At 40.1% G+C, this 9,919-nt stretch overlaps 2 protein-coding genes across 3 annotated transcripts in view; both read right to left on the reverse strand.

Moving 5' to 3' along the window:
* Positions 1-889, reverse strand: part of efhc1 (EF-hand domain (C-terminal) containing 1) — a 5,329-nt gene extending 4,440 nt beyond the window's left edge. The window contains exon 1 of the mRNA XM_020588345.1: positions 634-889. Coding sequence (XP_020444001.1) covers positions 634-699 — 66 coding nt within the window. The 5' untranslated portion in view covers positions 700-889. The remainder of the gene's footprint in view (positions 1-633) is intronic.
* A 529-nt stretch (positions 890-1,418) lies between these two features.
* The window catches only part of eva1aa (eva-1 homolog A, regulator of programmed cell death a), a 32,978-nt gene continuing 24,477 nt past the window's right edge, over positions 1,419-9,919 (reverse strand). For both annotated transcript variants that reach the window (XM_020588506.1, XM_020588497.1), the window contains 3 exons: positions 5,992-6,114; positions 4,330-4,500; positions 1,419-3,386 (listed from right to left, as the gene is read on the reverse strand). In XM_020588506.1, coding sequence (XP_020444162.1) covers positions 3,007-3,386; positions 4,330-4,500; positions 5,992-6,114 — 674 coding nt within the window. In that variant the 3' untranslated portion in view covers positions 1,419-3,006. The remainder of the gene's footprint in view (positions 3,387-4,329; positions 4,501-5,991; positions 6,115-9,919) is intronic.

A 9,919-nucleotide genomic window follows, 5' to 3' on the forward strand; every position in this document is an offset into this window, starting at 1 on the left:
TGCTATAAGTACAACCAAAAAAAGATTTTGTATTTCCATAAATGGGGTAAAACTATGGAATAATTTAAATATGGACATAAAAAACAGTAAGAAAATTGATGAGTTTAAACACAAATATAAAGGTATGTGTCAATCAAGATATGGGCAAGAACAGAATTAACGATTAATCAGACGGGAGTGTGGATGTAGAATATGTATCTATGTAGTAATACTGCTTGCAAACCAATGATGGTAAGATGATGTTAGGGGGTAGATAGATAAGTCTAACGTCTTCCTACTCCGTTCAAGCATGTACTAGGTATAAGCAAATTGAAAATATATTTGTGGATATATCTGGAATTATGTGTGGTTACATATTGACTGTTGTTATATGTTTGAAAAAATAAATAAATCAAATCAAATCAAATCAAATCAAAACATACAATCGTGTAAAAGAAAAGAATCTTAATCAGATGCTAAAGTTTACTCTCACATTTATTGATAATTTATATTCGACATAACTGGAACAATGCAGGAATTTGTATTAGAGAAACTGCCACACATTAAAAGCATCGTCTTACGTAATTTAAGAACTTTTTAAATTAGCCTAACGTTAGCTAAACACATTTTAACATAACTTGACCCAATTCTCACCGTTACATCCCGAAACGAGTATCCTGGTAAAAATGGCAATCCGTAATTGTTCCAGTTCCAAGACATTGCTGGTTTTTAAGGGTTTTTCCCCCCTTTACGACTTCCTCACCCCCGACTAAATGTTGAACAACTGGCTATTACTTTCGTGATTTGTGGATTTAACTAGCGACGCTTTGTTGGTGTGTAAAGCAACCCGACACCGTGGTAAGTTTATGGTATCCATGGAAACGACACGACAGCAACAACTCGAGAAGACAAGTAGATAAAAAAAATATTATTGAAAAAAAACCCTTAAATTCAGAGTGTAAACCAAATGAATTAAAAATATGTGACAATTAATTATGACAATTAATACATGTTCGGAGAAGCCTTCGAAAATAAGAAAAACGTCGTAGTTTTTATTCCGAGTAGCTTACAGGTGCTGTAGTTAATTTAAGGAATAAAGTAAAAAATCATTTATCATAGCCATAAATACTTTTATTGTAATTGGGTAACTTATCCATCTCAATTTACACAAACTGTAGCGCCTTAAATTTAACACCAGGGGGCGAGCAAAGCCAGTAAATCTCAGAGGTCATCACCGGAAAACAAACTTGGGAGTTTATGATTAATTCTTTGTAATCTCTACATATGTAGCTTTAAAATTACTATTTGGGTGTCATAATGCAGGGCAAGCATTGTCCATAATTGGACTTTAATACAAGCAATGTGGGACTGTGAATGTGAAGTGACATTTAAAATGCAAACCATTTCTGACAAAAATGTGCAATATTAACAGATAAAACAAAAAAACATGAGTAGACAGGTTATTTTTGAACAGTTTATTCCAAGCACAGGAGTTATATTGTGGTCTCTCACTTAACCAGCTACTGGCACATTTTTAACCTTGTTCATGTCTAAACACAAGAACTGGGTTTATAAAAAAACAAAACAGAGCAGCAGTCCTTATGGAGATGACCATAATATGTCCCACACACTCAAACTCTGTCAGAAAAATACCAAGCTTCTTATGGAAACTATAATTAATTCTATGCTTGAATCCAGGGCAGCTCAAACAGAACCAGACTGTCAATAGCTTATACTATTACACTGGCAACATGATTTAGGAGATAAAATTTGCATGCTCACTGTGAACACTTCTGCAGTGCTGGTTCCTTCTTCAGATGGCCATGAGCAGTGATTACCACGCGCATCTGTTTAGCGCCACTATTTTTGAAATATAAGCACAAGACCTGAAATTTTGAAGTTTTCTATGAGTGAAAAAAATCATTTGTCGCTGGTACAAAATCGGCATAGCTTTATCACATTAATTTATATCTGGGGAGATCGCAAGTGCAATGTTTGACAGACGTATTCAGGTTTTACACCTGGTTCACATTAGTAAAGCGGTGATGGCAAAACATAAGAGATAAGACAAATTCAGTTTTTCCACTTGGCCAGTTGAGTGATACACCAGCTGTTCTCTTGACAACAGTGACTTAATAGCTAGATAAGGCACTGCACTGTGATTTAAACATACTGTATCAAAAATAAGGTAAAATCACTAAAACCTCTTTGAGGCTCTTTACGATACTTTTCTTTTCTTTAAATGCTGACATAGCTGTTTAAATGAGCTGATCCATTTCTTAGGAGGCAAATACATCAACCAAAAACAGAAACACTAGGATTGTATCCCTGAGGTGCCAGACAGCCTTTGCCAAGTATAAAAATATCTCATAATAAAACCAGACTTGACAACAAAAATACACAACATCCACAAACTATTAAATATTAAAATATAGATTTCATAAGGGCTGAGATGAATTCCACAAAATTTATCTTTTGGTTTTACAAAGGTAAAAAGGCAGCATAGTTGTACACTGCTGAAAGATAGTCTGTCAGTGTCCCCTCATCCAGTACATTTCTTTCTGCTTTACGCTGGCCCTCGCTCACGTCCACATTTAAATACTGGAGGGTACTGAGCTGAAAGCTTCATGTGTCTTTTGCAGCTGCCCCATCTTCTGGGTAAAACAGACCCATCCTAGGCCTTGGTCTTTCACTTACCAAGTAGCCTCTATGGGCCTGTGTGTGTAAAGTAGCTAAACCATAAATCCTCACTTCAAAAAAGCCTGCTGAGGTCGCGGGCAAGGCAGTGTAGCCTTCCACCCCTTACTTCTGGAATAAACAGGTGAGCTTTTCATGCAGAGGGGGAGCTTATTCTCTTACTGAATGGGGTATGCCATATGCAAACCAGCAAGAAGGAAAGGGTTTCTGCACAAGTCTCTGAAACCTTCCACTGTTGCATGCTTGCTTATAAAGTTTCATCATGTGTCTTGTTCCTCCCAACCCAAGTGTGTCCTGATTTCTGTTCTATCAAAAGACTCTTAGTGGTGCTCAATAATACCGATTGAGGCTCCGTGTCCCAGGGATGTCCGGTTGACCATTCATCCAGATCTCTCGGATGATTCTCTCTCGCTCCTCAAGTCTCTGTGCTCTTTCCAGCTCTTCTGCTGACGTAAACACATTTGTGTTAAGTGTGCGCTCAAAGCGCCGATGTCGGCGTGCTGACAGATCTGAAGTGTTGTCCCATTCCGAGTCTGAATCGCTGGAATCGGAGGACGAGTCAGCAGGACGTGCTCGTTTTTTGGCAGGCGGTCGCTGGCGGGGTTGGCAGTCGGTGCGACAGGAGATCTGGACCACCAGGGCGAAGAGTGTGAGGAACAGGCCCAAACACACACCACAGATGAAGAAGAGCGCTGCCCTCTCTGGGTGGTCTGTTACAGGGGTGGGGGGTTGGGGGTGTAGAGAACAAGATGGAGAATGTTTGGCTGGTTTCTTAATGAAAACATGTCAACCGTTTAGTTGGATCTTTCTGACTGATGTTGGATCTCTTTTTTATTTTCCTCTGCCCTCTGCTGTAAAACATTTCACTAGATGGCTCACACGCTGTAATGAACAGCGTGCAGCTGCAGACTTACAGCTCATATGACTTACTGTACTGTAGCTCCTTGGCTTTTTGGTTTGGTTAGAATGTCTCACAAATTATGCAATACACTGTAATTCTCTTGCCCTGTGTCTACAGAAATGCATCTCTAAATGTAATTCATATTTGTTCAATATAACATTCTGCAAATAAAGTAGGTCATAAAATGTTATGGCTGCTTACAAATGTGAGAAAACCTTTTAAGAAGTTGGAAGCTGGGCAAGCTGAGTGAGTCTATCGGCCCATTATGGCATATGTGTTTATTTGACGCTATGCCTTATATATTTGCCTATGTACAGTATAATCTGTTTATTTGAGTCAGAGTGGGAGGTAATAAAACAAGATATATCCAAAGTCTCTGCCTCTCACTCCAGCAACTGGCTAGAACAGGTGACTGACAGCGCATGTACAGTCATTATCTCTGCCTAACATCTGCATTCCTCTTAGCCTACATTTACCCACCTTTCAAACCCAGGAAAAAGAAAACGGGGTATTTTACTCAAATCACAGCATGCCCCACATATATACCACACATGAAACTATGCACCCAAAACCCAATGTCACTAATATCGCTGGCTGAGAAGCAACACTGAGCTGACACTGTTTGTGAATATTAAGATTCAGTCAGATCTCTTCCCAAATGAAATCAGAGTTCGGGTGTGCCTTCTAACTTACCTTCCATCAGAGCCTTTAGGCTACTGATGTTATGTGTCATTAGATGTTGTCTACATTACCTGATATGTAGGTATAGGCTGCCAGTGCATTGCTGATGAAGGTCATATTGGTGCTAGAAGCGGAGTTGATGGGATTCATGCCTCTGGGCCACAGTGGACTTTGTCCTCCTTGTCTTCCGCTGTCTAAAGACTTCTTCTCGGTGTGTTTTGTCTCCCTTATCTTCTTATTATCTGCAAAAGACGGCAGAGCAGGAAAGTTGAGCTGTAATGTAAGATCATTTAAAAAAAAAAGTTTTTGAAAAGTTTCATATTTAAAGAAAACATCAAGAAACAGCCCCAGATGCAAGGACACACGAGTAGTGTGTTTCAAACCTGATGTACTGTCAGATTATGACGCCACTGGTTGGATCATTTACAGTAAGGAGGGAGTGTATTGTCTCAGAGCTATTGTGACTACAGCATTCAGACCACTGAGTCATCCACAGGGGTTTTCGATTTTAGCAGATATGCTTCTGTAAAAAGATGCATCACACACACATACATTTTCAAAGAGTCTGATTCAGCAGATAACAACATCCGCTTCTGTCGAATTCATTCTGACTCAGGTTGGTAAGAAACAGAGAACCACATGGGAAATATTTACTCTTTGGCAACATTTAAAAAGCTCCCCCGGCATCTCAGAAAGTCTATTTATAGATGGGAACAACTGCTTCTTTCTTTGGATTTTCAGCACAGCCCAACATCTTTCAGTGCTTCCATGCTGCTTTGTGTTGTGTGTGCCAGAGCTGAGGAGCTGAGATAAGAGTATAAAGAAGTACAGGGTGATTTAAGGACTTAGATTCACAAAGAATGTTCATTTTCTGAGTACAGTCACCTTTAGTTAACCCGAAGAAGCATTTAGCCAGGATACTGTAACTGCCTGTACTTTAGCTCCATGAAAGAGCAATATGTCAAAACAACCCTCAAGCTACGAGAGCCAAAATAAACAGGAGCATGCAGCTCAGTGACTTGAGATTTAAGGATCTGTGTGTGTGTGGTCATATATCATACTTGATTTTTCATCATTTAAGTAAGCATGCTTTGGTAAACTGTCACAGACACCAATGACCTCTAATTACAGAGTCTCTAAGGTGTGTCAGGCCCTCTTTATCTGATAAATGCCGTTTAGACTGGAATTGCTCACTGAGGAGGTAAATGATGCCACCTGGACCCACTGCTGTGGTGCAAACATCAGCTACATCCAACCAGTAAACCATAATCCCTCTTTCAAACATACACAAAAATAGCCACACTGAATGTCAAAAGAAAGCACTTAGCGTTATAAAACACAAGATGCAGTAGCTGCTCTTTTAATTTAATTCTAGACAGGAACCCGGTGTTTTTAAGAATACCAACACATCTGGATGAATTTTGGGGGCAACTAGAACATTTTATTTGATACTGTGATGCTGCTTTATAAGCCACGATATATTACCCTACTTTGATGTAAGCATCTATTGAATTGTTGATTGTTGTTACTGTTTTCACAATAAAATGCATCTTGTTCAACCTTCATTTTTCATCTCCCATCACTCCATCAGAGATGGAAACAGGTCTTTCCAGGTGAGCTGTAGGTGACGTGTTTGGAGCCAGTACCAGGAAGTGTTACCTGTTCTCCATAGGAGGCAGGGAGTGTGTGACTGTGTGTATGGGAAGGTTATGTGTTTGCATCGTTCCGCTCACCTGGAACAGTGACTGAGCTCCCATCCGGAGGACCGTCTCCCACTATATTGGGATCATGGGCACTGGCTGGTGGGGAGTGCACCGGTGGTCTGGAACCCTGCTCCTGAAGCAACTTCTTTGGAACTTCAAAAGAAGAAGAAAGCGAGGGAATGATGGAATGAATTATGTCGGACATAACACTGGAGTCCATGCAGCATTTTAGTGAGATGATGTTAAAATTTACACCATCAACACAGCTAGAAAAACAGGGAGCTTGTTAGACTATCAATGTGTAGCATGAAATTTCTTGGTTCACAAACAAATGATGGTTACTTTAACGTTATGTGTGTCAAATATGTGTCAAATATGTAACACTGAACATTAATACTGTACCAATATTACTGGAAAAAACATTCCTCTGTATGTTGTTTGCTTGTGTTACTGCAGATACATCCACGGTATGCATATCGCTAAAATGTAAACCTCTTTATTTGACATTGTGTCGCTGCAATGCCACCAAAAGCCATGGGTTCTATGGCTCTATATTCCGTATACATTAGTTCTACAGCCAGGTATTACTGCTACAATGGTCTCTGGCTGTCGTGACCACATATGGCCTAGTTTCAGAGACAGGGCATGAGGAGCAAAGTATGTATTAAGTAAGGAGCAGTTATAGACAGCATCATGGCGCTGATTCACACTTCTCCTGACCTTGCACTCTGATTCCCGAAAGTTAAACTTCCCCCATCTCTTTCCCCAGCCTCACAGTGTCCTGTGAGTCAGGGAGTCTGCAATCTTTACCCCAGACACAAACCCACAATGCAGTGGGCTTATACATTCCTATCCGCTCATATGTGGTTTTGGAGGCCGGGCCATACTCCAGTCACTGTGTTTGTCTGCCCTCTCAGATCGGTGGTGATTTACAACTCAACAGATGATTGTCTGTCCAGCTGTGTGCCTATCTGTCATTGTTTTCAGTACTCTGGACAAACAGACAAAGTAAAATCTGCGGCCTGGTTTTGCTGATATCAGTAGCAGTAATAGTGACATTGTGACATGATTTGGAGTAAAATGGACCATTTGTTTAAAGGCCAGTGAACAAACATACTGATCAAATTTCCAGAGATGGACTTTGGCAGTTTTCCAGGAGCCAATCAAAGCGCAGGAAGGAGCAGCGCAGAGCTCACAAAGCCCCGATTCAGTAGAGTTTCTAATTGTGCAATGGTGAAAAGGTTGAGAAAAACTTGACTACTGACATTTACAAGTTTGCAGTAGAAACTGACAAGAAATAAAGACTTGGAGATGGGGAAGTGATAAATACCATACTGTTTTGTGGTACACCTGTACTTAACCTCTATTACAACATGCACAATATATTATTTTGTGTAAACTAGGAAGTCATTTAGCATGAAGCAGCTGTGGTCTGTGCAGTGATCTGCACCAAAAACAAACAAACAAATAAAACTGAAACACAGCACTGATGGCAGGAATATCAAGCATGACAGAGGTTTCTTTTCAATGGGCTGGAATTTAATAGTTAATAAGGGTTCATCTTTAGAAAGACTAACCACTTATTCTTCAAAAATTAATTCTCCCATTAATTCTCAGTGCATGAACGTTCTGTATCTGAGACACACTGGAAAACTGACATCAAGTTGGCACTTGATAAACTTGCACTCTCTCAAACGATGAAACCCAGTCGCTATTTCTTCAGTTAATAAAAACTATCAAGTTTCTGAAATTAACTTCTGGCATCTGACTGACAAGAGCACACTGGTCATGACGTACTGTGTTTAATTTAACTGTGCCATTGCCACCTGGGTTGTAGTTTATGCATTAGTAGTGCTGCTGTTCCTCTACAGTAATTCATTAACAGTTTATTCATTAGCAGTACTGCTGTTCCTCTACAGTAATTCATTAACTTCAAGACAGAACCCTCTCAAACGACGCCTTACATTGCATATTAACTTATGCCATGGCACAATGCACATGTTAGAGGAACATTTTTGATGCTATCTTACTGCAGGAAAGTGGATAGACAATAAACAATAGTGGTCCAGAGTTTAAAGAGATCTGCTAGATCTTGTTCCAGCCACTTGCTATGAGCAAAAGAGCAGGAGGTTGATGCCAGACTAATAGACGCAGTAAATGATTTCTGATCTTTGTTTTGATCTCCTTTACTGCGCTGGGGGATTTCATATGGCGCCAGGTAAGTTGCCAACTGAAATATATACTGTTACATTAAAATACCACTGTAATTACACCATCTCAAACTGCACCAACCTGTCATCAAAATTGGTTAATAAACCAAGAATCTGAAATCCCATTTTATCCGGGTCTGCTTGGCACAAACCATAAAAACACAGCACCCCCATAAGAAGAGGCAAAAAAAGCAGCAAAACGCAATGGGATTCGATCTGGCAGGTCAAAATGTCCTTCTTCATGGGTCTTAAAACTCCCTCACTGCCACGCCCTGATTACAGACTTCTGATTGGCTCTAATTGGCTGCACATGTGGCGCAGGGTCACAGCAGAGAGACGCAATGATGTGACACTCACACAAACACACACAGTTTGACACAGCTCCAGTACAGAACATAGAGTTGCAATGCATGCAAAGGTGCATGCACACTCATACTGTAGCTACATCAAATGCATCAATGCATACGGATGTACTACCTGGTATATGTGCAGAGATACAGTCCAATACACTTGTTTAACATTTGAACACCCTTCCATCCCAACAACCAGTTTTTCTTTGGGCTTACTCTGTTGGAAAATTCCAGTACAGTATAGTAAACTGATGACTGCTTGTCTAAAAATAACTGTCAAAAAGTGGAAACCTCCTGAACCAAATGGCTGCAAACCACACTTAAGGAGCCAAGCAGTAAAAACCAAACCAGTAAACGACAGAAAGAGGAGTACAAGCGAGAGAAACCAAGCACATAAATCAAACTCTACAGCCTGTTTTATACTGACATATTCACATAAACACAGGGCAAATGAGTCTTCACATTTCTTAATATAAATCCACTACATGGGACCTGTGCCAGCATTATACTGTACCTCTCAGAGTCCTGAATCGCCACAGGGAGCGAAGATACGAGGCGAGAAACTGTGCATATAACAATAGCCATGTTTACACTGGCAGAGCCCGGCTTTGTTTTCACTGGGCCACAGTGTGTGTGTTTGTGGGCCATGTGCTGACCTATGCAGAAAACAGTTGGGACAAAGCCCTGGAAGTCAGGGCTTTGTCCTAAAGAAATATTAAATCACACTGAATCTGTGATGACATCTGACCTGTAGCAATATTTGATCACACTTTGATTATACAATGAATACTTTTTGTACTTCAAGTATTTATGATATTACTATTATTATTTTGAATGCAGGACCTTTACTTGTAAGAGTATTTTTACACTGTTGTATCACTACGTTGACTGAAGCAACGAATCTGAGCACTTCCACCACTGGATAGCATCAATCTTAAACTAGTTACATAGCGAATAACATAAATCCTTAGATGATAAAATGCACAACACTATGGGCAATCATTTCCTGAAAAAGGTCCAGTATAGCAATTTAGGGGGGGAAAAAAAGGTGTACTGAAACAATGTGCTGGCATATGAGTACATGTGTGTAGCAAGTCTGAAATAAAGCATCTGGTTCCAATCAACACACAACCAGTGCCTTAATCTACAACATTACAGTGCTGTCTAAAGCCCAACATTCACTTGATTTACACACACACACACACACACAGACATAACAAAAGCAGTGCCTCAAAAACTCAAATCAATGTTTATGGACACACTTGGGCTCAAAACGCTTTTTCAGCTTCTTCTTCCGCACCCCACTAAGACATGACATAGACAGGCATGCAAACATCTGCACACTCATATTCACAAACCCATCCACCACACACATGCACAGACAACCATTTTTCACTG

This window comes from Monopterus albus, unplaced genomic scaffold (assembly GCF_001952655.1).
Source record: "Monopterus albus unplaced genomic scaffold, M_albus_1.0 scaffold9.1, whole genome shotgun sequence".
In the NCBI taxonomy this organism is placed as follows: Eukaryota; Metazoa; Chordata; class Actinopteri; order Synbranchiformes; family Synbranchidae; genus Monopterus; species Monopterus albus.